Source organism: Leptodactylus fuscus, chromosome 1 (assembly GCF_031893055.1).
Source record: "Leptodactylus fuscus isolate aLepFus1 chromosome 1, aLepFus1.hap2, whole genome shotgun sequence".
Lineage (NCBI taxonomy): Eukaryota > Metazoa > Chordata > Amphibia > Anura > Leptodactylidae > Leptodactylus > Leptodactylus fuscus.
Genome location: NC_134265.1, coordinates 252,088,669 through 252,116,031, shown reverse-complemented (window position 1 = coordinate 252,116,031; position 27,363 = coordinate 252,088,669). Strand labels below are relative to the sequence as shown.

The following is a 27,363-nucleotide window of genomic DNA, read 5'->3' as shown; positions in this document are numbered from 1 at the left end:
AAAATATAATCTGAAACATGGAGGAATCAAATATAACAATAAATGATTTATTATATAGAAGTTCTAATTTGCTGGCAATAAAGTTGTCACATCTTGCTACATGAGAAAATCAAATATAAAATAGATAATTTAAAGCAAATTATTGCATTGTAAAGAGTGAACAGAGTTGCTTACAAGATGGCCTTTTGCTAATGCTAGTATAGTAATTGTAAATGGACAGCTGTATTTCCTTTTTACATATCGTAAGATATACAGTGGATATACATTGTTCATCAGGAGACATCAGGGCCTGCCGTGATCCTTATAATGTCAGGATTGTGCGGACACTGCAGACAAAAACACATTACTTAGTCCTACAATATATCAGAGCAATGTTACACTTTGCGAACAATCGGATATAATTACAATCGATAATGTGTTCTTTAGGGAATAGATCAGTAAACTCTATTATTTTATCTTCTAATCCTTTTTATAAAACAAGATTTAAAATGTCCTTTATAAGCAAGAGAGTCTCTGATAACAATTGTGCAGCGCTGAGCGGGGATGAATATTTCTGTGGGTACTATCCTAAGGATACAGGTGTCACAAAATTTAAAAATACCCTACCCTTAAAGGCAATGTCCAATCTGAGCAAATAATTGTAATGAAAAGTTCCACAATTTTCTAATATACTTCCTATTTCAATTACAAACGATTTCTGCAAAGGTTCAGGAAATTGCAGAAAGCCCGCAGGGCGCATTTTTATCCGCAAGGTGACGATTGGATTCACTAGAATCCTATCTGCCTTACAGCGACTGTAAAACACTGCAGTTTGTACCATGTTTATGCCACGCCTTATTTAGTTCACTGTTTGCCTTGCACAAAATAAATAGGAACCAGCCTTTATTTGTCAAAAAGTCTGAGCCTGTATTTCTGTCTACCCAAACACCTACTCTACTACTGAGATAAACCTCCACAAAACATTAACATTTGTTTGATGAAAGTGGAAAGCCCCTTTAAATGCTCTAGTTGAAAAAGTACTCCGTGATGCTAATAAATCTGGTTATATTTGTGTGATAACAGTTACACTGGAAATTTCTTCATCTTTAAAATAAGATTATGTTTCCAAAATGTATGCCCATGGCTGCATAATCTCTACAACATTTTATTTTAGCAGACAGAAGTACAGTGTATGTGAACAGAAACCTATAGTGGAGTGTCAAAAACTACACTAGTTAATATGAACATGGTGAAATTGCCTTAGGGTCCGTTCACACGATGTAACGTGGCGTTGATTCTGATACGTAAACTCCTGTCAGAGTCAGCGCTGCAAAACAGAATTCCATTGACTTCAATGGGTTCTGTTTAGTGTGCGTAACACATTGAAATCAATAGGAGGCTTTTTACCCATTGATTTCAATGTGTTACGCGCGCTAAACGTATCCCATTGAAGTCAATGAGATTCTGTTTTGCAGCGCTGACTCTGACACGACTCAGACTATGTTTCATCCTGTTTTGATGTTGTATTGTTATTTTTCCTTTTACAAACCTTGAAAGGGAAATTATTTAGCAGAATTCAATCTGGACTTCAAACTATTGCCCTACATGACATAGGCCTAAAGTTACCAGTCACCCATGATAGTTAATCCATGGTGTAAATTTAACTTACCTCTTTCCACTGCACAAAAGCTGGAATCCTTCATTGATCTTCTCAAATGGTAATTTATGTGTGATGAGCATATCCAAATTAAATTTCTTATTCATATAATCACATACAAGTTTTGGTACATGATCTTTACTCTTAAAACCTGTAGAAATGGAAGGATGAATTAATAAATTATTGATACTATCTGTTTCTATTTCATGATGCTATTCTATGTCATGTTTTTTTAATATTAAGTTATTTTCCATAATTAATGTGTTTAGACCATGTTATTGTCTCTAGCCATTTTTTAAAAAAATTTTTTAATTCGCCACATTTTTTATTGTTTTTATCTATCTTTTCATACATGGGACAAAGTGCATGGAGTGTTATGGAATTAGTGATGATTATCTCCAACACCCACAAAGATCAGTTGTTCTATGGGAAGAAAATCAGTATATTTTTGGTATCAGAGAGGATACCCACAAAATTAATAAACCTATAATAAGTCAGAATTAGTGTCTGTCTGGGACTCTTCAAATTCACTTTAATAAATTAGTCTAAGGACCATAACTAAAATATACAGAACATTTGTTATTACTACACATATAGGACAGATCACCAATGAGATCTTTGTATATGGTGTGGTAAAGTGTATGGTAAAGTGGTGGACGGGGTGTATATGTCTCCTGGTTTCCTCAGCCAGGTGAGGTGAAGGAAACCCAGAAGGAGAAGTGCTTCTTTAGCAGAACGTAGTCTGCCAGGGCTCTTATGTATTCCATATCATGGGCTGGTTTTTCTGGACTGGAGGGCAGTTTGGTAGAGCCTTCCAGTCCACACCCCTGGTCCACCACGGGTCTTTCCCTTTGTCCCAGGAGCTCACAGGTGAGGCTTCCTAATGTTTATTACTGGGGAAGGAAGCCTGGTAAAAGCAGGGCTGACAGTGTTTGCAGCCAGAGTGAGAGAAAACACTCCTGGGACGACCTGTACAGTGTGGACACTACATTTGGTGATGTATTCACGTGACCTGCTCTAGAGTAAAGAAGTATCCTGATGTGTAGTTAGAGCCAGATAGGCTTAAGTTTGTGTTTCTTTTTGTTTTGCTTGCACCGTGTTTTATGCTGAAGACACTAAATAAAACACTCCGGATTTTAAACCACATTGGAATAGCCTTAAGAAAGGCTATTCTTCCCCTACCTTTAGATGTGTTCTCTGCGTTGTCAGTGATATTCATGGTTTTCACTGTATGCAAATGAGTCTCCAGACAGTACTGAGGGTAGTCCCCCTGCGCTCAAACAGCACTGGGGGTGTCCCCTGTGCTGCCTGCAGAACCTCCAGCGATGCCCTCCATCTTCTTCTCGCGACCGCATCTTCAACTGAAAGCGCCGAGTGCGCATGTGTGGCAGCCATTTTCCCGTGGCCTAACAGACAAGCGCATAAAAGGCCACAGGAAAATGGTCACCATACATGCGCAGTTGGCGCTTTCAGTTGAAGACGCGGAGAAGAGGTGGTCAAGAGAAGAAAATGGAGGGCATCACTGGAGAGTCTGCAGACAATAGAGGACACCCCCTTTGCTGTTTGAGCACATGGGGACCACCCCCAGTGCTGTCTGGAGACTCATTTGTATACGGTGAAAACTGTGAATATCATCATAACGACGGCTCGGAGAAAACATCTAAAGGTGGGGGGGAAATAGCCTTTTTTAAGGCTATTCTGATGTGGTATAGAATCCCTTTAAAATTCATAAATCCTTCCAATTGTATTTAAATAAGTTTGGATAAGATTTATCTCCCATAACAGTTCAACTGAAATATGTATTGAGTACAAGTTATGTCTCTCTTGTACACTAAACATCTCACTTACAGTATATTACGTTTCAATACAACAAATATAGTTTGACTATTAAAAAACAATATGGCATATGGACTAGGCTGGCACCACAGTATGTCGTAAAGATAAGTACAATGTTTGCCAGTCCTTTATTTTACTTCTCTCATTACTTGTAACCAAGGAAGGATATATCCATTCAACATTTTTAGAACAATACAAATTTGTATCCAGGGCCTATTTTCTATTGCTATATAAAGCATTACTGTACCGCCAAAGGTTGCTCCTTTTATGGTTCGACCACTGAGTAGCTGCAGTGGTTCAAAGGACATCTTGGAACTTGTAGGAGCTACTCCAACAATTATTGTTGTTCCACAGCCATAGTAAGTAGAAGACACGGCAGATTCCTAAAAAAGATGTGCAAGAATTAAAGAAATAATCCAAATAAATTAACTTATTACAACTGTTTGTTTACTAACCATAACTTCGATATTTCCAATGACCTCAAAGGCATAGTCCACTCCACCACCAGTCATCTCTGCCAAAACTTCATGGAAAGGACGGTCATAATCTTTGGGGTTGATACATTCAGTGGCTCCAAACTCTTTGGCTCTTGCAAACTTATTAGGGTTTGTATCAATTCCAATAATCCTTGAAGCACCAGCTACTTTACATCCAATAATCACTGACAATCCAACTCCCCCGAGACCAAATACTGCGCAGATAGAGCCGGGTTTAACCTGTAATAAGTAAAATGTTATTTAATTAGAAATTTAGAAGAAGATTGTCCCTGTGATTTCTATGTCACTGGCTTACTATCTAATATGTATTTAATGTTCATTCGACCTATACCCAATTGTTTGTTCTCTTTAAAGATAATCCACTGCCAAAGGTGTTTGGCAGTGACTTACTCTTCTTTCCCAATTCTGAACACATGGACACTGAGAGGTCATTTGTTTGAGAAGGTCAGAAGAAATAGTTGACCGATGACTTTTATTGAATTTGGATAGGCCAGAAACATTTGCATGTTTATGCCTACTGGATGTACTATAAATGTTTGAGTTTGCCCATTGGGACTCATTCCTATGTGGAGAATGGGGATACCCCCACCCCTGACTGCTGTAGTGCCCCTCTCCCCAGCTAATGCTAACAGGAATAGAATAATAACTGTGGCTGTGTAAGCGTACTATTCCTCTTTATTCAGTTCACCACATTGACAGCAACCATTTATTCTCTGCCTACGTCGGGCTGAAGAGATCCAAGTAGATCGAAACAGCTGTCCTCGATTGAGAGACTATACCTGGTAATAATCCCAGCGTCATTGCAAAACAAAGGCCTCTTGGAAGGTCGGGCATGATGCTAAAGGGAGCAGCCATTATTGGGTTATTTCACTGGAATCCTGTCATAAGACAGGCTTGCACATTCCAGTGAGCGCCCTCATTTGGTTTGCAATACTGAGGCAGCAAACTGTCTTCCTAATTACATCATGGAAGGCAGATTTGCATATTCTTCCCATGGATCTGGTGGCAAGGGATAAGGAGATTATTCACAAAAGTGCAGGTCTTAGAAGTCCAACCCCCATGTAAAATGTCATTTTGGCATATCTTGAGGGTCTGCTAGAAATATCTTAGTTTAAACTACACCTTTAAATTGTGTACAAAATAATATCTACTATGGAAGGAATTACTGAAAATTTGTGTGTAACACTTTGGACAGTGAATTTGGGGACTTAAAATATGGTAAGTATTTAACAAGTCGTGAATTCCTTTGTAAATAATGGATATAATCATTGCTCAGTTTGTATTGTACTCTATGTACTCTTATCTGTCCTTACTTTTGCAGCATTTATAGCTGAGCCATATCCAGTAGTAAATCCACATCCAATCAGACAGACTTTATCCAGTGGAGCATCGTCATGTATTTTAGCGACAGAAAAATCATCCACCACAGTGTATTCCGTAAAAGTGCTAGTACAAGCGAAGTTGTTAACACTTATACCTTTGCAGGTAAATCTGGTGGAGTTGGCCAATATTGTGCCATCATTTTGGCCAATGCTGTTTAAGTGACACAAACACAATTAAAGGTATATAAAACAACTTGAGATCACTTGGCACAATGCATTGTTACACAAATCAGATAGATAGTACATTTGCCCAAACTTCAACCCTACAAGGTAATAGTAAATACAATGTAGCTCAGGTGGAGCTGTGGATACCTTTTACATGGTGATAGAAAATCTGTTCTAAATGTATTGGCTAGATATGATTTACTTTAAATTGCATGTCTCTCCTCCTAAATTTTGGTAAAAGAATATGGAAAGTAGAGGGGTTACATAACTCCCTAGATTTTTGCATCATTCTGTCCCTTTTACTCTTCACTCTCTGCTGCAGCGAAGCAATGGCTAAGATTTTCTAAGTCTGAGCACTGTTACTAGTCAGCTGTTCTGGATGAGCTGCTTGGGCCTGCTATACATACTGAGTGAGATCTCCTGCTTACTGCCTGATAACATAATTCCTTGCATGTGCTGTTACCCATTTGTTTAAGATTCAGTTTCTGACCTTGATCTATACTTCACGCTCCTTCTGTTTAGTTATTTGGACCTATGCTTGTTTTTATATTACTTCTATGGTTATTGATGTTTGCTTATTCCTAACTTTAACTTTTTCCTGACATCACCAATGAAGACTCATGACTTGACTACCCCTGACTTGATTTTTCTATTTAATTGTAGGACCATATTAAATTTTAAGCTACTCTAGCGGTGCCAACCTTGGAATTCCCTACAGTTACTTTTAGATCACTGTACAGGAGTTCAAGGGTAAATATCAAGATCCTCTTAGTAATTGAACCTCAGTTTAGTCTCCCCAACCGGTATGTGGCTACAATAATCATAGGATATACTGAATGGATATGCAACACCAGTTGTAGTTTGGTATACAAGTGGCTGTCTCAGTCAGCCTTATAGGGAGGGAATGCTGGCACAAATCACATTTTCACCCTTAACTTGAATTTCATCACACAAATATAATTGTATTAAATATAATATTGAGCATGGTAGCAAAACCCTTGACCAGCTTCAGTTTGCAACACAATCATTGGGAAGTCTAACCACACAAGCAAAATATAAGGTAGACATTCTGTTACAGAATGTCACAAAATCATGTTTTATTCTATCCCACATCTTCAGATACAGTATGCAGAGCAGGGATTAAAGGAATGATGCATTTCTATGGGCTTGGTGTGCTTCCAGTCTTGATAAATCTCCCCATTTTTCCTGTCTCACAATATGGCCCAACCATGGGATTCTAAAATTTGGACAGTTTTGTACATGCCAATCATTACATGCCTAAGTACACATAATACATACGCAGCTTCAGCGCAGACATTACTGTCTGGATTTAGGCAACATCTGCATTTTCCACACTGGGGAACAAAAAGTGGTATGACTTTGTCTCCTGTAAGATAGAGAAAGGAGGGATTAAAGGAATACTTAAGTGATTTTTTTTTTTTCTTGAATTATTATATTCTGTGAAATACCATCCCCTCAATAGTAATAGTTGTCTTCTATTTTCCTTTTTCTGCTTTTACCTTCCTCAATAAGTCGCATGGTGACAGAGTGACCTCTTTTTTTCTAGCATTTTTTTGGATCTTTTCTAATTTGCATTCTATGAACATTTTTGAAACAAACAGTAATGGCGTCTGCTCACCTGTAAATCATTCCTCCCAATATAATAATACTTATACTATATACTATTATATTATATTACTTATAATGGCTGCTTAACCTGTACTTTCAAAGAAAATTGGATTAAAACACTGGGGAACCCCCTTTCTTTAACTTGCATCTTGTGTACACCAACCGTGTTATGTACCTCACATATTGTTTTCTGTAGGTGATACATGCAGCCAGATTGTTGGAATTAATAAAACTCCTCATCCTGAATATGGTGCTATTAATATATGAGACCAATATATCACTAGTCTGGGCACAGTAGAAAGTTTTACATCTGTGGTAAGAATAGCCTTAGTACAGCCATCATCCTTACCCCGATTTAAACTGGGTGACAAAATTGTACCATTTTTGAGCTTTCCTAGACATGACTGTAATCCTCACAAAATGTAACTCAAAAAACATGATCCTTTTGCAATAAAAGTCAGTATTGATTAATATTATGCCTTATATCTTTTAATTGTCTATTGTATTGTATGGTACTTTGTGGGGGATATCTGCTAATCCACACACTAGAACAGCGTCCACACACTATTACAAAGAAATCCAGTCTAGAAGTCCTCATAGATAAAGGGGATCTGCTCCAATGATATATTTGATACTGTTACTTAGGGTGCTTTTACACCTGCGCTCGTTGTCCAGTTTGTGCAATCCGGCTGGTTTCCGACTTCTGCCCCGTGAAATTGGACAAGGAGTGCAGGTGTGAAAGCGCCCTACGAGTATATGGCTTATCAACTCCAAGTCAAGCTCCATTGATTAAGCAACTATATTCATATAAACTACTCAAAATACCCACTAAATATCACCCATAGATGTCACGCATCTACAGGAATGTCCCACTTATATTAAAGCCAAATAGCCCTATGAGTCAGCTGATAAAATGCTCCAGCTATTTACACAGAGGGTTCCCACTTAGGGAGCGTTCACACTACCGTCGGTGTCCGACAGGTAGTGTCCGCTCCTAGTGTCCGTTCAAAATCTGGCATGGACATTAGGAGCGGACACTAGCTGTGTCCGTGACACCTGTCATTTATTTAAATGGCGATCGGGTGCGTTCTTTTGCACTCCGTGCCCTTCCTTCACTGTCCGCATGTAAAGATGTCCAACTTTTCAAGCGGACAGAAAAACCCGACATGTAGGGTTTTTCTGTCCGCTTGAAAAGTCGGACATCTTTACATGCGGACAGTGAAGGAAGGGCACGGAGTGCAAAAGAACGCACCCGATCGCCATTTAAATAAATGACAGGTGTCACGGACACAGCTAGTGTCCGCTCCTAATGCCCGTGAGAGATTTTTAACAGACACTAGGAGCGGACACTACCTGTCGGACACAGGCGGTAGTGTGAACGTCCCCCTAAGCAATGCAATGAGGATCGACAGATAACGCCACTACATCCACCTAGGTCACCTCTCTACATTATACACCAGCTTAGAGCTTGGCCCCTAGTGCTCTGGACACCTGTCAAAAAGAATGCCATCTATGCCCTTATCTCTTATAATCGCAACACATTTCACCTAACCCTATATAGTAGGATCATCAGGAGAGACGTTTTCTGGGTCATAATAAAAAAGATTGCAATAAAAACTATATCTCCTGCAAATATGGCAAGGTTTTTATTGGATGGTGTTAAATCTCGTCAGTGGTTGGAGGAGGCTAGGGTTGTATTAGGCTTGCGTATAATGTAGAGAGGTGACCTAGGTGGATGTAGTGACCATTCCTGTAGATGCATGACATCTATGAGTAATATTTAGTGGGTATTTTGAGAAGAATATATGAATATAGTTGCTTAATCAATAAAGCTTGACTTATATTTGATGAGCCATATACTCTTAGGAACAGTATCAAATATATATCATTGGTGCAGATCACCTTTATCTAGGAGGACTGCTCCCTCACTTTTTGGTATTCTTTGTAATAGTGCGAGGACGCTGTTCTGGATTGTTACAATATTTTAAAGATATTAATACAAGTTATATTTTAGTTTTTTCTTTTCTCCCTGGTACCAATTACTGTGAACGAATTTAGAATCAGTGGTTTACCCTTCACCATCTGTGATTACCGTAATTGGGATATCTGCGACAGGCATGCTTCTCTTGTTCAATGGGACTTATTTAGTATTTATTTATTGTACATATACAGTACTTATATACTGTCATGTGTTTCACCTGCAAAGAGGCTTCATCTGGAGTCTTCACCCCCAGACGAAACCTCTTTGCAGGCAAAACGCGCATTGAGTGACTGTGCTGACAGTGGCATGGCAACATGTTAGTATTGACCTTTCTTTACTGGTGTGGTACCTTTTTATGCTCTGGTATTTACTTATGTGTCTATTGACCCTGCACTTTGTGTGTATGCTTGTTAGTTTTAGTTACTACCTATTGCATTTAATAGCCTCACTCAACTGTATACCAGTATCACATATGTCCATTAGCTGCATTTATTCTATGCTTCAGCATCATTTTGTCTTTTCCATAGGATTTTTGTATGGCCATTTCCATTATTGTGACTTTTTTGTCTCCCCACCTTTTTGTGTATTAGTAGATATGTCATTTCATCATTTTACTATACATGGTACTCATGGTGTTTAATAAATATGAATTATTTTACTATACGTGTAGGATTTTTGCTTTTCGTTCACATATTTATATTGAATCTAGTTGTGGTTGAATTTTTTGTTGTTTGCGTTAAAGAAGATATTGTCATAGTTGTTTAACTTGTATTGACCCCGGTAAGTTGGACAGTGTAAAATAAATGTGTTACTATCAATAATATTCTGTAATAATGAGAGAAAGCAACATGAAAGGGTAGAACAAAACAAAGTTATGATTTTGCTTCTCTAAACATGATGTTATTTAAATAATATGAAAAATGTATGTACTTACATAATAGATATACGTAATAAGTATAGGTGATCACCACAGGAACATTAGTCTTACCTGGTTTAATGCCAGTTACACTTGACCCCACACTCTCCACTATTCCAGCACCTTCATGCCCCAATATAATTGGAAACCGTATGTTACTTAAGTTCCCACTTAAGACATGTTCATCTGAACGGCAGATTCCTGTGGCTACAATCTGAGTGTAAAAAAAAGGTTCAGAGAGGTCAACCTGAGAAATTCAGAATCAGCAGCACAAACATTAAGGGGCAATGAGCAGGAGTGTGGTCTGTGCTGCACATGTATAATGCAGCTTCAGCAAATTGTATGTAATAGGTAAAAATATTACTCAGTATTTGAATGTCCTGCCATTCTAACACCTCTGTTACCTTGCCCGCCATTTCTGGTTTAACCTAGTTTGGAAGTGATGACATACTGTTCATCCACACTTGACCACTGAGACCAGTGATCATGTGAATATACAACAGGACGTTCAACCACTTCTAGACCAGCAGGGATGGGGGGTATCAGATTTTGGACAGAAGGGCATTGCACAAATGGTGGAATATTCCAACATTCAGATGATGCATAATTTTCTTTTCTTTATTTTTATAATTTTCCTGCTTTTAGTCAATTTTGTTAAAATCGCAGACACTCCCATCTCACTCAGTTGACATGCATAAAACTTTATTTCTAGCTGTGTATATTTAGCAGAACACAAAGAAATACAGCCCCCATGATAGGCCCCTCACACCATCAATAGAGCCCCCTACTATCTCACATTCTCTTTCACACATGACCTTCCCCTCAAAAAAATAAATAAAAATCTGGCGTACACCACAGCCTTATTCTGCATATGTGTATTTGGTAACAGACATCTACTCAACATCTCCATGAGAACAATGAACCTGAAACAAATCAGAGCACAAGATGTTGTTATCAGAATGTCATTGACGCTGGGTTCACACCAGCACTTGATTTCCGATTTCAAGTTTCCGTTTTCTGCAGACAGAAGACGGAAACCTGTCAGACCATGTCTGGCCGCGAGCGCGGGTGAGCGTTTTGTGTTCTCCGCGGCGAAAGTGTTTTTTTTTTTTTTTAAGCGGACACAAAGTCCTACATGTCCGACTTTGTGTCCGGTAAAAAAAAAAACAGTTTCGCCGCGGAGAGCACAAAACGCTCTTGGCCGGACACTTTTAAACTTTTAACTTTTAAACTTTTTAACTTTTAAACTTCGTTCAAATTAATGGGTTTGAAAAATGACTGCAGGTTACCATCTCCTGCCCAGTTTCGGGCAGGAAACGGAAACCTGCATAATGGAGACCCGGGGCGCAGATGTGAACAAGCCCTTACTCCCCAGTTTTTTGTTTTTTTAACTTAACCATGGTATAGTCAGTTCTGTGGTTGCAGTCCCTTCCATCTATTGCCTATTTCTTGCTAGCCCATTGAATGACTGTACAGTATGTAAGCAAAAATTAGGAGAAAAATGAAAGAAAGTTTTATTACAGGATCAGACCACAGACTACATAGAGTTTCTTTGTAATATGTAATTATGAAAGCACATAGGTTTACATGTGAGCTATACCTATAATGGCCCAGATTTACTAATAGTCAGACAGTGCTGGATGATAAATCTGGAGTATCTTTATACTGTCTAGTCTACAATTATACCATAAATTCTACCATAGAGATGATTTTGGACTCAAAAACATGGTAGCTCAACGAAACTGAATGGACCACGTTTCTTGGCCTGAATATGTCAATGTGAATTAACCCATACTCTTTCTTTTCAGACCTGACAGTATTACCAGTTTTTCTTAGTAGAATATTACTCAGTGATATGAAATATATATGAATTCCACTCTATAAATTAACTCATATGTGTTATTATATTTAGCGTACAGTGATCCTTCAAGTCACAAAGACCTCAGACTACAATATTTTCAACATACAATAATCCCTTCTGGGCCATTGTAACTTGAAAGCAGAGTCAGCATAAGTTTTGATTGATCCTTAATGGATGACTAGTAGCCCTCTCTACTAGAGATGAGCGAACACTAAAATGTTCGAGGTTCGAAATTCGATTCGAACAGCCACTCAATGTTCGAGTGTTCGAACGGGTTTCGAACCCCATTATAGTCTATGGGGAACAGATACTCGTTAAGGGGGAAACCCAAATCCGTGTCTGGAGGGTCACCAAGTCCACTATGACACTCCAGGAAATGATGCCAACACCTCTGGAATGACACTGGGACAGCAGGGGAAGCATGTCTGGGGGCATCTAACACACCAAAGACCCTCTATTACCCCAACATCACTGCCTAACAACTACACACTTTCCACATTCAAAAAAACCTCTATCAAAGTGGGAAAATACCTGGAAACCTTCTTTACTCCCCAAATGGATGGACACAAACCCCAATTTAAGCTCAACAAACAGTAACAACCACCCCTTTAAATCACGTTCCCCATGACAACCACAAATGGAATAGGCAATGGGAATTCCAAAAGCCCTCACCCATAACTGTCATTTTGAGTGTGTGTGTGTGTGTGTGTGTGTGTGATGTGGTAAGACCTTCCAAAATTGACTTTTCTAGCCCTTAACATGAGCCCTTCCAAACAAAGTTACAGGACCTTAAGCTGAGCTACCAGCAGAGATTGAGGCCCTTGGCATGAGTAGAGCCTTGCACCAGCAGTGTTTTTGGCCCTTAGGGTGAGTTGAGCCTTGTACCAGCGTGTGTCCCTTAACATCAGGTGGGCCCTAAGTTCTGCGCTTTGCACAAAAGTTCCACATTAACTAGGCTGAATGGTACAAACCTTAGTAGGCCCGAGAACCAGGAACAGGTCTTGCAATGGCTGTCGGATAACGCTTAAAGCACATTGTCCACCAGCCAGTCAGCCTCTACCTCCTCTTACCCAACAGTCTTGTCCTCCTTCCACCCAAAATTCCCAATCTTCCCAGAACAATAACCCCAACTGTCCCTGCTCCCCAGAGCTGTTCTCCCTTCCTTTGACTGTACCGCAACCTGCCCCTCCATTTCGCGATTCCACGGACCTAACAGACGAGTATCTGTGTCCAGATGCTCAAACACTAGAGTCTCCTCCATTCCATCTCCGGTCGATTTGGTGGCGGATGACCAGCAACCCATCCTCATCGACGACAATGAGACGCAGTTGCTGTCAGGGAAGCCAGTTGACATGCGCATTGTGCAGGAGGAGGAGGCGAGACAGGAGTTGGAAGAGGAGGTGGTGGACGACGAGGACACCGACCCCACCTGGACAAGGCGGATGTCAAGCTGGGAAAGTAGTGTGGATGTTGAGGCAGGTGCAGCACCAAAAAGGGTAGCTAGAGGCAGAGACATGTCCAGAGGCAGAGGTCAGCTGCTTTGCCGAAGCCAGGCCAGACCCGGAATGTCCAAAGATGTTCCCTTTTGTACCCAGCCCAGAAAAACTCCCCTATCGAGGGCACGTTTCTTGAAGGTGTAGAGCTTTTTCAAGGAATGCGCCGAGGACAGATATAGTGTCGTCTACACAATTTGCCTCTCAAAATCGAGTAGGGGCCCTGAGAAGAGCAACCTGTCCACCACTTCAATGCACCGTCATTTGGAATCCAAGCAATGGAATCAGTGGCAGGCAGCAACGGCAGGACAAACGTCGCCCGCCGTTCATGCCACTGCCTCTGCTCACAGTGCTGGCGATGCACTCCAGAGGACGAGCCAGGACATCACTTCATCTGCCTCCGCCACTTTGTTGACTTCTCCCTCATCCTCCCCTGTTTCTGTCTTATCTCCTTCTCCTGCACCATCAAAGGCACCATCAGGCGCTTCTTTACAACAACCCACCATCTCTCAGACATTGGAGCGCCGGCAGAAATACACTGCTAACCACCCACCCACGCAAGCCTAGAACGCCAACATCGCTAAACTGCTGGCCCAGGAGAGGTTGGCGTTCCGGCTTGTTGAAACTCCCGCCTTCCCGGACCTGATGGCAACTGTGGCACCTCACTATGCCGTCCCTAGCCGTCTCAACTTCTCCCGGTGTGGCATCCCCGCCTTGCACCAGCACGTGTCACTCAACATCAGGTGGGCCCTTAGTTCCGCGCTTTGCTGCAAGGTCCACTTGACCACCGACACTTGGACAAGCGCCTGTGGTCAGGGATGCTGCTTATCTTTAAGGACAGGCAGGGTGAATGTGGTGGAGTCTGGTCCCGGGGTGCAAACTGAGGTACCCTATCTCCTCTCCCAGGCCAAAATTCATGGCAGGAGTAGACTGAAACCCTACGACGCTGCAACCTCCAACACAGCTACTAGCGGCAAACGCTAAAACACTGGTGTGGGGAGACGTCAGCAGGCGGTGCTGAAGCTCATCAGCTTGGGGGACAGACAGCACAGTGCCTCCGAGGTCAGGGATGCCATCCTGGCTGAGATGGCATTTTTTTTTCCCTGCTACACCTGGGGCCTGGCATTTTTACGCCTGTGATAATGGCTGGAACCTGGTAGCGGCTCTGGAGCTTGCCAGCCTCCAACACGTTCCATGTTTGGCCCACGTCTAACCTAGTGGTGCAAAGTTTTTTGAAAACATACCCAAATGTACCGAAGCTACTGTTGAAAATGCGGCGCTTGTGCGCCCACTTTTGCAAGTGCACAGGAGTCGCTGCTAGCCTAAAAACACTCTAGCAAGGCCTACATCTGTCCAAACACCGGCTGTTGTCTGTCATTCACACACGCTGAAACCCTACAATACCATATCTTGAGCAGGGTGTGTGAGCTGCACAGACCTTTGATGGAGTTCCATCTACAAAACCCAAGGGTTCCTCAAAGTCAGCTCCCAAAGTTTCTGCACCATGAGTTTCCAGGGGTGGCAGAGTTATGGCTAGGGACAGAGGCATGGATAGGGATGATGTCTAGGGGCAAAAGCAGTGTGGATGTGGAGGCAAGCTAAGCAGGAAAAACTGGGGGTACAAGCTAAGGCATGGACTGGGGTGATGTCTAGGGGCAAAAGCAGTGTGGATGTGGAGGCAAGCTAAGCAGGAAAAACTGGGGGTACAAGCTAAGGCATGGACTGGGGTGATGTCTAGGGGCAAAAGCAGTGTGGATGTGGAGGCAAGCTAAGCAGGAAAAACTGGGGGTACAAGCTAAGGCATGAACTGGGGTGATGTCTAGGGGCAAAAGCAGTGTGGATGTGGAGGCAAGCAAAGCAGGGAAAATGGTGGCTAGAGGCAAAGGGATGTCCATAGGCAGCAAGGGCAAAGATGCAAAACTCTCCCCTGTTTCAAGAATTTTCCTGACTTGTCTCCCCACAAAACATTCCTGGGAGGAGGGCTGAAACACCACCCTCCTCCTCCTCCGCTGTTAGATTGACCCCAGCTACGAGCTGAAAACGATGCAACACTGGTGTGGGGAGACGTCAGCAGGCTGGGCTGAAGCTCATCAGCTTGGGAGACGGACAGCACACTGCCTCTGAGGTCAGGGATGCCATCCTGGATGAGATGGCAATTTGTTTATCCCCGCTGCCCCTGGGGCCAGGCTTTTTTGTCTTGTTGGAGGGCTCTGGAGCTTGCCAGCCTCCAACACGTTCCATGCCTGGCCCACGTGTTCAATGTAGTGGTGCAATGATTTTTAAAAACATACCCCAAATTAGCTGAGCTAAGGGTGAAAGTGCGGCACTTGGACACCCACTTTCCCAAGTCTACAGTACCTGGAGCTAGCCGCAATACACTTCAGCAAGGCCTACATCTGCCTGAAGCACCTACTGTTGTGCGAGGTCACCACACGCTCTAACCCTAGATACCGTATGTTCAGCAGGGTGTGTGAGCAGCAGAGACCTTTGATGGAGTACCAGCTACAAAACCCAAGGGTTCCTCAGAGTCAGCTCCCTCACTTTCTGCACCATGAGTTTCCATGGGTGGCAGACTTATGGCTAGAGGCACAGGCATGGATAGGGGTGATGTGTAGGGGCAAAAGCAGTGTGGATGTGGAGGCAAGCTAAGCAGCAAAAACTGGGGGTACAAGCAGCCGGTGACATCATCACTGACAAGCACAGCTGTCTGTCAGCTGACAGGCTGACTTTCACCAAAATGAACAGACAATGGATAGACTCATCATATACATGTCAGTTACATGACAAATTTAGTGCAATTTGCAAGTCCAAGATGGGTTGGAGATCTGCGGAGAGGAATCTCACCACCTCTTGCGGGTGCCATCATTTGGAAGGCAAGCCCTGGGCTCAGTGGGTGAGAGCAAGCGCAGGATAATCATCGTTTGGCCTGGCGGCCACTGCCTCTCCCACTGTTGACAGGGCTGGCGCTGCAGTCCAGACCAGCAGCCAGGACACCTCCACATCTGCCTCTGACACTTTGGGGAGTTCACCCTTATCCTCACCTTTTCCTGCCATTTCTCCTTTTGCCCGCGCCATCATGCGCCTCTTCCCAGCAACTCCCCATCTCCCAAGCCTTTCATTTCATGCTAAAGTACAGCGCAACCCACCCACATGCCCAAGGCTTCAACAGCCTCATCTCAAGAAATCTGGCCCAGGAGATGTTGGAATCCCGGCTGGGGGACACTCTGCCCTTTTTGGGCAGAGTGTCTACTGCGCCACCGCACTGTGCCGTCCACACCAGCACTTTCCCCCAAACATGAGGTGGTCCCTAAATTCAGCGCTTAGCACTAAAGTTCCATGTGACCAGTTACGAATGGACAAGTGCATGCGGACAGGGACGCTACCTTTCAATTTGGGCACAGTGGTTGAATGTAGTTGAGGCGTGGACCGGGTCGCAAAATGTGGTGGCCTGACTTGTCTCCCCACACAACATTCCTGGGAGGAGGGCTGAAACACCACCCTCCTCCGCTGTTAAATTGACCCCAGCTACGAGCTGGAAACGCTGCAACACTGGTGTGGGGAGACGTCAGCGGGCCGTGCTGAAGCTCATCAGCTTGGGGGCCAGACAGCACACTGCCTACAAAGTGAGTCATGCCATCCTCGATGAGACGGCAATGTGGTTTTTGCCACTGCACCTGGGCCCAGGCATGTTGTCATGTGTGATAATGGCCGTAACCTGGGATTGGCTCTGTAGCTTGGCAGCCTGCAACATATTCCATGCCTGGGCCACGTTTTTAACTCATTGCTGCTAATCATTTTAAAAAGGTACCCCAATGTTCCTGAGCTACTGGTGAAAGTGTGGCGCTTGTGCGGATAGTTCTTAAAGTCTATAGTTGCCGCTGCTAGCCTCTATGCACTCCTACAACGCCTATACCTGCTGGAACAACGGCTGTTGTGCGACGTCTCCACACTGCTGGCACTAAACATATCATGTGTTGAGCAGAGTGTGTGAGCAGCACAGACCTTTGATGTAGTTCCAACTCCAAAACCCTCGGGTTCGTCAAAGTCAACTCCCTCAGTTGCTCAACCATGAGTGGCCATGGGTGGCAGACTTATGTGAAATCCCATCCCATCCATTGCACTGGACACGAAACATTAGCATGCGCTCAGCACAACTTCGGATATGGCAGCTGCGTTAAGCAGGGTGCAGGGTACAACACAGACCAGGCCCGAGCACCAGGAACAGGTGTTAGAAATACTGCAGCATCCGCCATTTCCTTCCAATTTTGGGGTTTTGGACCCGCCACCGACTTGTCTGGACCTAAGTGGGGATCATGAGACACAGTTGCCATCAGGGCAAGCTGTGGTCATGTGCGGTTTGCAGTAAGGGGCCAGTGCGCAATTGGAAGAGGAGTTGGTGGATGACGAGGCCACCGACCCCACATGGACAGGGGTGATGTCTAGGGGCTAAAGCAGTGTAGATGTAGAGGGAAGCTAAATCAACAAAAAACCTGGGTAGAAGCAAAGGCATAAACTGGGGTGATGTTTAGGGGCTAAAGCAGTGTAGATGTGGAGGGAAGCTAATTCAACAAAAAAAAACAGGGTAGAAGCAAAGGCATAAACTGGGGTGATGTTTAGGGGCTAAAGCAGTGTAGATGTGGAGGGAAGCTAATTCAACAAAAAAAACAGGGTAGAAACAAAGGCATAAACTGGGGTGATGTTTAGGGGCGAAAGCAGTGTAGATGTGGAGGGAAGCTAATTCAACAAAAAAAAAGGGTAGAAGCAAAGGCATAAACTGGGATGATGTTTAGGGGCTAAAGCAGTGTAGATGTGGAGGGAAGCTAATTCAACAAAAAAAAACAGGGTAGAAACAAAGGCATAAACTGGGGTGATGTTTAGGGGTGAAAGCAGTGTAGATGTGGAGGGAAGCTAAGCAGCAAAAACAGTGGGTAGAAGCAAAGGCATGCAAAACTCTACCCTGTTGGAAGACTTATTCCTAGGTCTGGAACACGTTAATGGCCCCCCTGGACAAATTACTGCCACTCAGGGGCCTAGTGTCACCAGGAGGGACAAGTATAGGCGCATGTTGTGGGAATACCTGGCCGACACCAGCTCTGTCCTCTCCGATCCCTCTGTGCTCTACAGCCTACACTTATTTTCTCATCTTTTTTTCTGCACTGCACATCTCTTGCCTGCTTCCTTTGGGATCTTACAAGTGGTGGTCCACTTCCAAAGATGGTAATTTCACTAGACAGTGTAACGGGAGTAGCTGAGGGATCGCTGTCTTAACCACTTTTTGGCACAAAATTAACTTCCAAAGCCAAATATGGTGCAAGTATGTGATGCAAGGACACCTACACACCTATCTCTGACACATTGGGGAGTTCACCCTCATGCGCCCTTTTGGCCTGCACCATCATGCGCCTCTTCCCAGCCACTCCACATTTCCCAAGCTTTTCATTGCAGGCAGAAGTACAACACAACCCACCCCCATGCCCAAGCCTTTAACAGCCTCATCGATAAACTGCTGGCCCTGGAGATGTTGGTGTTTGTTTATGCTTCTGGAGACCCAGGCCTTCCGTCAGCAGATGGCAGCTGGGGCACCTCCCTATGCTGGGCCTAGCCGTTACTACTTCTCTTGGTGTGCTGTACCTGCCTTGCGCCTGCATGTGTCCCATAACATCAGTCGGGCCCAGAGCTCTGCGCTTTGCTGCAAGGTCCACTTGACCACCGACACATGGACAAGCGCCTGTGGTCAGGGATGCTGCAGTGCTTATCTTTAATGACAGGCAGGGTGAATGTGGTGGAGTCTGTTCCCCGGGTGCAAACTGGGGTGGCCTATCTCCTCTCCCAGGCCAAAATTCATGGCAGGAGTAGACTGAAACCCTACGATGCTGCAACCTCCACCCCAGCTACTAGCGGAAAACACTGTAACACTGGCATGGGGAGATGTCAGCAGGCCGTGCTGAAACTGATCAGCTTGGGGGACAGACAGCACAGTGCCTCCGAGGTCAGGGATGCCATCCTGGCTGAGATGGCATTTTTTTTTCCCTGCTACACCTGGGGCCTGGCATTTTTGCGCCTGTGATAATGGCTGGAACCTGGTAGCAGATCTGGAGCTTGCCAGACTCAAACACGGTCCACGCATGGCCCACGTTTTTCAACTTGTTGGTGCCATGTTTCTTTGAAACCTACACCATTGTGCCTGATATACAGGTCAAAGTGGGGCCATTTTCGTAAGTGAGAACTAGCCTCTGCTAGGCAGAAAACATTCAGAGCACACTCCTCTCATCTTCGCACCGTTGGCTGGCGGAGGAAGACGAGGGGGTTGGAGTGGCATCTGATGTCCCTGTCCCACACGAGGCTAGAGGGTGCACTTCAGTGCATCCCATTGCTTCACCACAAATGGTGTGAAGGGGAGTGGAAAATGGAGGAAATGGAGAGTGACCCTTACAGTTGGGGCCAGCAAAGGCATGCCAAGTAACACACTGGCACACATGGCTGACTTCATCTTGGGTTGCTTTTCAACACATATTTCACATCATGAAGAACAAATAATACTGGATTTTTACAAGCCTCGAACCCCGGTCTAGGTCTAATGTCTGTTCCTTTCTTATATTAGGGGAGAGGGAAAAAAAATTACTTCAGTGATACGTTTAGCGTACATAGACTGACTATTAATGTGCATCCCACTTAGTGTTGTTAGGGTTACACACCGTCACAACCTGGCTAAAGCTTCTATAGCTGTTAATAAAGTCAACATAACTTTACGGTATCCAAAAAGACAGCTGGTACCAACAGAGAGCAAGACAAATGTCAACCAAAGCTGTGAGCTCTGAACACCCACAGTGACTTTGGTGTCATCATCATTATAAGTGAGCGGGTGGTAATAAATAACTTGGCAGTGCCTAAAACCCAAAAAGCTTATACAACTATATTTACATTAAGATACACAAATGACACTTTTCAGTAGCATGTCATGAGACAAGCTGATAAGCTCTTCCTTTGTGCAGTGCTATTTGAAAGTTAAACGCTGCCTTTATTTTAATTCTGGAGAAGGTGCAGACATTAGATTTAGTACATGTTGTCTTCATTGTCCAAATCCTCTATATAGGTAACGTGTTTTTCGGGCCGAGCTGTCTGGGAACGAGCTGGTGCAGCACTGACAACCTGGGTGAATATGGCAAGAGCCTGAGATGTAGGGTGAATGAATCCCCAAATTATTTGTGGAATTCCCAGTGAGACAATGGCACTATCTACCAGTAGCAAAAATTGTGGGTGCACGTAACCCCAATATATTCTTTGAATTCCCAGTGAGACAATGGCACTGTATAGCAGTAGCAAAAATTGTGGGTGCACGTAACCCCAATATATTCTTTGAATTCCCAGTGAGACAATGGCACTGTATAGCAGTAGCAAAAATTGTGGGTGCACGTAACCCCCATATATTCTTTGAATTCCCAGTCAGACAATGGCACTATATACCAGTAGCAAAAATTGTGGGTGCACATAACCCCAATATATTCTTTGAATTACCAGTCAGAAACTGGCACTATATAGCAGTAGCAAAAATTGTGGGTGCACATAACCCCAATATATTCTTTGAATTCCCAGTGAGACAATGGCACTATATACCAGTAGCAAGAAATGAGGGTATTTGTAACCCCAATATATTCTTTGAATTCCCAGTCAGACAATGGCACTATATACCAGTAGCAAAAATTGTGGGTGCACGTAACCCCAATATATTCTTTGAATTACCAGTCAGAAACTGGCACTATATGGCAGTAGCAAGAAATGAGGGTATTTGTAACCCCAATATATTCTTTGAATTCCCAGTCAGACAATGGCACTATATACCAGTAGCAAAAATTGTGGGTGCACATAACCCCAATATATTCTTTGAATTCCCAGTGAGACAATGGCACTGTATAGCAGTAGCAAAAATTGTGGGTGCACGTAACCCCAATATATTCTTTGAATTACAAGTCAGAAACTGGCACTATATGGCAGTAGCAAGAAATGAGGGTATTTGTAACCCCCATATATTCTTTGAATTCCCAGTCAGACAATGGCACTATATACCAGTAGCAAAAATTGTGGGTGCACGTAACCCCAATATATTCTTTGAATTCCCAGTGAGAAAATGGCACTGTATAGCAGTAGCAAAAATTGTGGGTGCACGTAACCCCAATATATTCTTTGAATTCCCAGTCAGACAATGGCACTATATACCAGTAGCAAAAATAGTGGGTGTATATAGCCCCAATTCTATTGCTAGGGGACTTGCAGGGTATTTCTGAGGTGAGGGTGGGGGGGCACACCGTTGGAACGGGGATTTGGGGTGTATATATGGGGTATACTGGAATACACTATCAGTGTGTTCCATTCAGGATCCTGGGAAAGCTGGGTTGCGGCGATTGAGCCCGTCAGTGCCACGTTACACTGACAAGCTTCTCCCTGGAATTGAAGTTATATGTAAGCCCAATATATTCTTTGAATTCCCAGTGAGACAATGGCACTATATACAAGTAGCAAAAATTGTGGGTGCACGTAACCCCAATATATTCTTTGAATTCCCAGTGAGACAATGGCACTATCTACCAGTAGCAAAAATTGTGGGTGCACGTAACCCCAATATATTCTTTGAATTCCCAGTGAGACAATGGCACTGTATAGCAGTAGCAAAAATTGTGGGTGCACGTAACCCCCATATATTCTTTGAATTCCCAGTGAGACAATGGCACTTTATACCAGTAGCAAAAATTGTGGGTGCACATAACCCCCATATATTCTTTGAATTCCCAGTGAGACAATGGCACTATATACCAGTAGCAAAAATTGTGGGTGCACGTAACCCCCATATATTCTTTGAATTCCCAGTGAGACAATGGCACTATATAGCAGTAGCAAAAATTGTGGGTGCACGTAACCCCCATATATTCTTTGAATTCCCAGTCAGAAACTGGCACTATATACCAGTAGCAAAAATTGTGGGTGCACGTAACCCCAATATATTCTTTGAATTACCAGTCAGAAACTGGCACTATATAGCAGTAGCAAAAATTGTGGGTGCACATAACCCCAATATATTCTTTGAATTCCCAGTGAGACAATGGCACTATATACCAGTAGCAAAAATTGTGGGTGCACGTAACCCCAATATATTCTTTGAATTCCCAGTGAGACAATGGCACTATATACCAGTAGCAAAAATTGTGGGTGCACGTAACCCCAATATATTCTTTGAATTCCCAGTCAGACAATGGCACTATATACCAGTAGCAAAAATAGTGGGTGTATATAGCCCCAATTCTATTGCTAGGGGACTTGCAGGGTATTTCTGAGGTGAAGATGGGGGGGCACACCGTTGGAACGGGGATTTGGGGTGTATATATGGGGTATACGGGAATACACTGTCAGTGTGTTCCATTCAGGATCCTGGGAAAGCTGGGTTGCGGCGATTGAGCCCGTCAGTGCCACGTTACACTGACAAGCTTCTCCCTGGAATTGAAGTTATATGTAAGCCCAATATATTCTTTGAATTCCCAGTGAGACAATGGCACTATATGGCAGTAGCAAAAATAGTGGGTGTATATAGCCCCAATTCTATTGCTAGGGGACTTGCAGGGTATTTCTGGGGTGAAGGTGGGGGGGCACACCGTTGGAACGGGTATCGGGGGTATATATCGGGTATACGGGAATACACTGTCAGTGTATTCCATTCAGGATCCGCGGAAAGCTGGGTTGCGGCGATTGAGCCCGTCAGTGCCACGTTACACTGACAAGCTTCTCCCTGGAATTTAGCTCTTACAAGAGCTGTTGGTTGTCTTCTCCTTCCTATCCTAGCCTGTCCCTGCCTACCCAGAATCTAACCCCTAGCTAACTGGACGGAAACCTCCGTCCCCGGTGAATTGCAAGCTCAGAATGACGCGAAGCTGGGCGTTGCTGTTCTTTTAAATCAGAGGTCACATGTTTTCGGCAGCCAATGGGTTTTGCCTACTTTTTTCAACGTCACCGGTGTCGTAGTTCCTGTCCCACCTACCCTGCGCTGTTATTGGAGCAAAAAAGGCGCCAGGGAAGGTGGGAGGGGAATCGAGTAATGGCGCACTTTACCACGCGGTGTTCGATTCGATTCGAACATGCCGAACAGCCTAATATCCGATCGAACATGAGTTCGATAGAACACTGTTCGCTCATCTCTACTCTCTACAGTATAGTGTAGTACTACATGTCCTGTACTGCTCTATACCTGCACCAGGAGGAGCTGCTGCTTTGGACACCATGTGAGAGCAGGTCCATGTTATTTTACAGATGGTGTGCAATGCACAGGACCTGAGAAATCTCCTTTTTATCACCACCGCTGTATGACTTTTATCTGTCTTTGGAACCAAATACTAGTTTTTCGGAGAGTTTTGGTCTCATACTATAATGGTTTCATCTCACAGTGGTCATCCCAGAACCTAGTAATCTTGTAACTTGAGGGACCACTTGTACTTTTGAATGTGAATCTCTAACAACATATCCATGTAGCTCAATCTGGTGGCTTCATTTATATACAATAAAGGAAATTTAGGAAACTGTTAAATGATAAACTTAGTTGCCCATAACAGTGCAGCTTTCATTATAGTACTCATGAAAAAGGTTTCTTTTAGGCTGGGCTCCACGTGGCGTTCTTTTCTGAAGTGTTTTACAGTCTCTGCAAAGTAGAGGGGATTCTAGCGAGTACCATCCACACATTGCAGGAATATAGGCGGAGGAAACCTTTGCAGACTTTCTATGAAAAGCACTGCATGAAAAATTGCAATGCGTTTCCACCACAGTTTTTCCCACAGCTCTTTTTTGCTGTGGTCCGCTACGTGGGGCCTTAGCCCTAGACAGTTTTCCTTAACCGCACCAATTATGTTGTAATTGCAGTTTATGTATAAGAGTAAAAACATTTCAAAACATGGTATTGATGATGCTGTCACCAAAGTTTATTACCTGTACTCCTGTTTCTTCAAAAACATTGTAGCGATAATACTAAAATTAACCTTTGAGGACCTTTAAGGGGTTGTCCAGGATATTTTATTATTGCAGAAGGAGGCTGAGGAAGGTGAAGAATAAAAAAATATAAATGCACTCACCTGTCAACAGTGCTCCAGTGTCCCTTGCCACTATTCTAATGGAAGTTCCCATTGCACATGACTGCTGAGGCCAATCAGCGGCCTAAGGAAAAGACAAGCGACGTCACTCATGCATCTCACATGTGACATCTTGGATCCTTTCCTTAGGCTGCAGATAGTGCTGATTAGGACTTGTGCAGGAAAAGCCCCAGAACAGGACAGTGCCCTGGGACACCGGAGCACAATGGAAAGGTGACTGTTTTTTATTTCACCTTTCCGAGCCTCCTGCCACAATAATAAAATATCCTGGACAACCCCTTTAAGCTCTGAATATGATTTCATCAAAGGTCCTGGAAGGTGCTTGTAAAGCTTTACCTATAGCTGCTTAATGGAGGAGGTAATGGGTACAAAGTGACCTCAGTATAAGAGAGAGGGAACTATGGACACTATATAGGGATGAGATTATGTAGAAGGTAGAGGAGGAGCAGGGAAACATTTTGACAGGAGAGAAGAAGTGGGGCAGTTCACGTGGTAGTTCTCAACAGTAGTTGCAGGCAGCAAAGACAGTCCTCCTGTTTGTACAAGAATCCATACTAGAAATAAGAGACCAGACTGTGATCATGTAACTTACAAAAGAAAATTCAAAATCAAGATCGGGAAAGCCATTGTGAGTAAATAACTATTAAGGGGATGCTATATCAGGCAATATAATGAGTAACAAAAAAAAACCACAGAAGCGGCCCTTCAAAAATTAATCAGACTTTACCTTGATACGAACTTCATGATCTTTTGGTGGTGCAACTTCAATATCCTCAATGGTAAGCGGTTTGTTGGGTCCCCAACACACTGCAGCCTTGCATTTTATAATCTACAAAAAAGCAACCTAAAATAAGAATAATTTGCTTTGCTTGAAAAAAAAATTATGAACATTTTGTTGGTAGTCACAAGAGTTAGACCTCTAGCAATCACAGAAATTTCTTAATGAAATGTCATTATTTTTTGAAATCAGAACACACTTTTAAAGAGGATCTGTATTTGGAGTATCTGGTTCACCAGCCAAAGTTTGGAGCAGAAGCTCCTATTTTGGTCCATATTGACATGATGGCATCACATAGTTGCCGCAGATTTGTCGGCTGCACATCCATGATGCGAATCTCCCGTTCCACCACATCCCAAAGATGCTCTATTGGATTGAGATCTGGTGACTGTGGAGGCCATTGGAGTACAGTGAACTCATTGTCATGTTCAAGAAACCAGTCTGAGATGATTCCAGCTTTATGACATGGTGCATTATCCTGCTGAAAGTAGCCATCAGATGTTGGGTACATTGTGGTCATAAAGGGATGGACATGGTCAGCAACAATACTCAGGTAGGCTTTGGCGTTGCAACGATGCTCAATTGGTACCAAGGGGCCCAAAGAGTGCCAAGAAAATATTCCCCACACCATGACACCACCACCACCAGCCTGAACCGTTGATACAAGGCAGGATGGATCCATGCTTTCATGTTGTTGACGCCAAATTCTGACCCTACCATCCGAATGTCGCAGCAGAAATCGAGACTCATCAGACCAGGCAACGTTTTTCCAATCTTCAATTGTCCAATTTCGATGAGCTTGTGCAAATTGTAGCCTCATTTTCCTGTTCTTAGCTGAAAGGAGTGGCACCCGGTGTGGTCTTCTGCTGCTGTAGCCCATCTGCCTCAAAGTTCGATGTACTGTGCGTTCAGAGATGCTCTTCTGGCTACCTTGGTTGTAACGGGTGGCTATTTGAGTCACTGTTGCCTTTTTATCAGCTCGAACCAGTCTGGCCATTCTCCTCTGACCTCTGGCATCAACAACGCATTTCCGCCCACAGAACTGCCGCTCACTGGATGTTTTTTCTTTTTCGGACCATTCTCTGTAAACCCTAGAGATTGTTGTGCGTGAAAATCCCAGTAGATCAGCAGTTTCTGAAATACTCAGACCAGCCCTTCTGGCACCAACAACCATGCCACGTTCAAAGGCACTCAAATCACCTTTCTTCCCCATACTGATGCTCGGTTTGAACTGCAGGAGATTGTCTTGACCATGTCTACATGCCTAAATGCACTGAGTTGCCGCCATGTGATTGGCTGATTAGAAATTTAGAAATTAAGTGTTAACGAGCAGTTGGACAGGTGTACCTAATAAAGTGGCCGGTGAGTGTATATATATATATATATATATATATATATATATATATATCCTGGACAACCCCTTTAAGTCATCCACTATATTGCAACCCTGACTAATTTATTTTTGCACTATACAATATAACACTGAATGGCATCTTCACAAAATCATCATGCACCCCATCCATCCATCTCCTTCTCCCTTATATACTGAACCCATTTTATTTCCCGTTGACAATATATTTACGTTAGGAAATGTATTTTTCTTTATGTTGTCTATTTTGTTCACCCTCTTTTATCTTTGAGACTCCATCATTACCATTGGCATGACAAAGTTGAATATTTTCTGCACTTCTTGCTAAATTCTCTATTGATTATTATGGACCTGTGAGTCCATAACACTGCCACAACGTTTATGCTCATTGTGTTGTATATTAAAAATAGAAACATTTAATAAAAAAGAGAACTGAAAAAAAAGAAACAAAAGAAATTCAATGTATCAAAGGGAATGGCAGGCACATTAATTCTGCAAAAAAATCTGTCATGTTGAGGTTTTCCTTAAAAAAAAAAAAAAATTAAATTTCAACTGATGTTATAGACAACCTCTTTATGTTTTGCAAGATGACTAAACCATTTAGTTAGAAAACAAAATTCTAATATGTTTTGTACTTACTTTACCGGTAGTTGCCATTTGATATGTTCTTCTCTATTCAACTCTTACTTAAGAAATA

General features: G+C 43.1%; 1 protein-coding gene across 1 annotated transcript; it reads right to left on the bottom strand.

The window, feature by feature from the left end:
• Positions 1–35: 35 nt before the first annotated feature.
• On the bottom strand, positions 36–27,363 carry LOC142217542 (alcohol dehydrogenase 1-like). The gene is made up of 9 exons (XM_075285831.1): positions 27,306–27,363; positions 25,247–25,348; positions 10,115–10,256; positions 6,816–6,903; positions 5,283–5,502; positions 3,928–4,188; positions 3,720–3,855; positions 1,649–1,787; positions 36–326 (listed from the first exon to the last, which is right to left on the bottom strand). The coding sequence occupies exons 1-9, from the start codon at positions 27,321–27,323 to the stop codon at positions 302–304; spliced, it is 1,131 nt and encodes a 376-aa protein (XP_075141932.1). The 5' UTR covers positions 27,324–27,363; the 3' UTR covers positions 36–301.

Bases quoted from the DNA above. Each gene is read 5' to 3' on its own strand.
- LOC142217542 (XM_075285831.1), bottom strand. The intron at 5,503-6,815 runs GTATGTATTATG...TCACTTAAACAG, and splicing joins AATGTCTGCGCTGAAGCTGC to CATTGGCCAAAATGATGGCA. The intron at 1,788-3,719 runs GTACAGTAATGC...CCATTTCTACAG, and splicing joins AAAAGGAGCAACCTTTGGCG to GTTTTAAGAGTAAAGATCAT.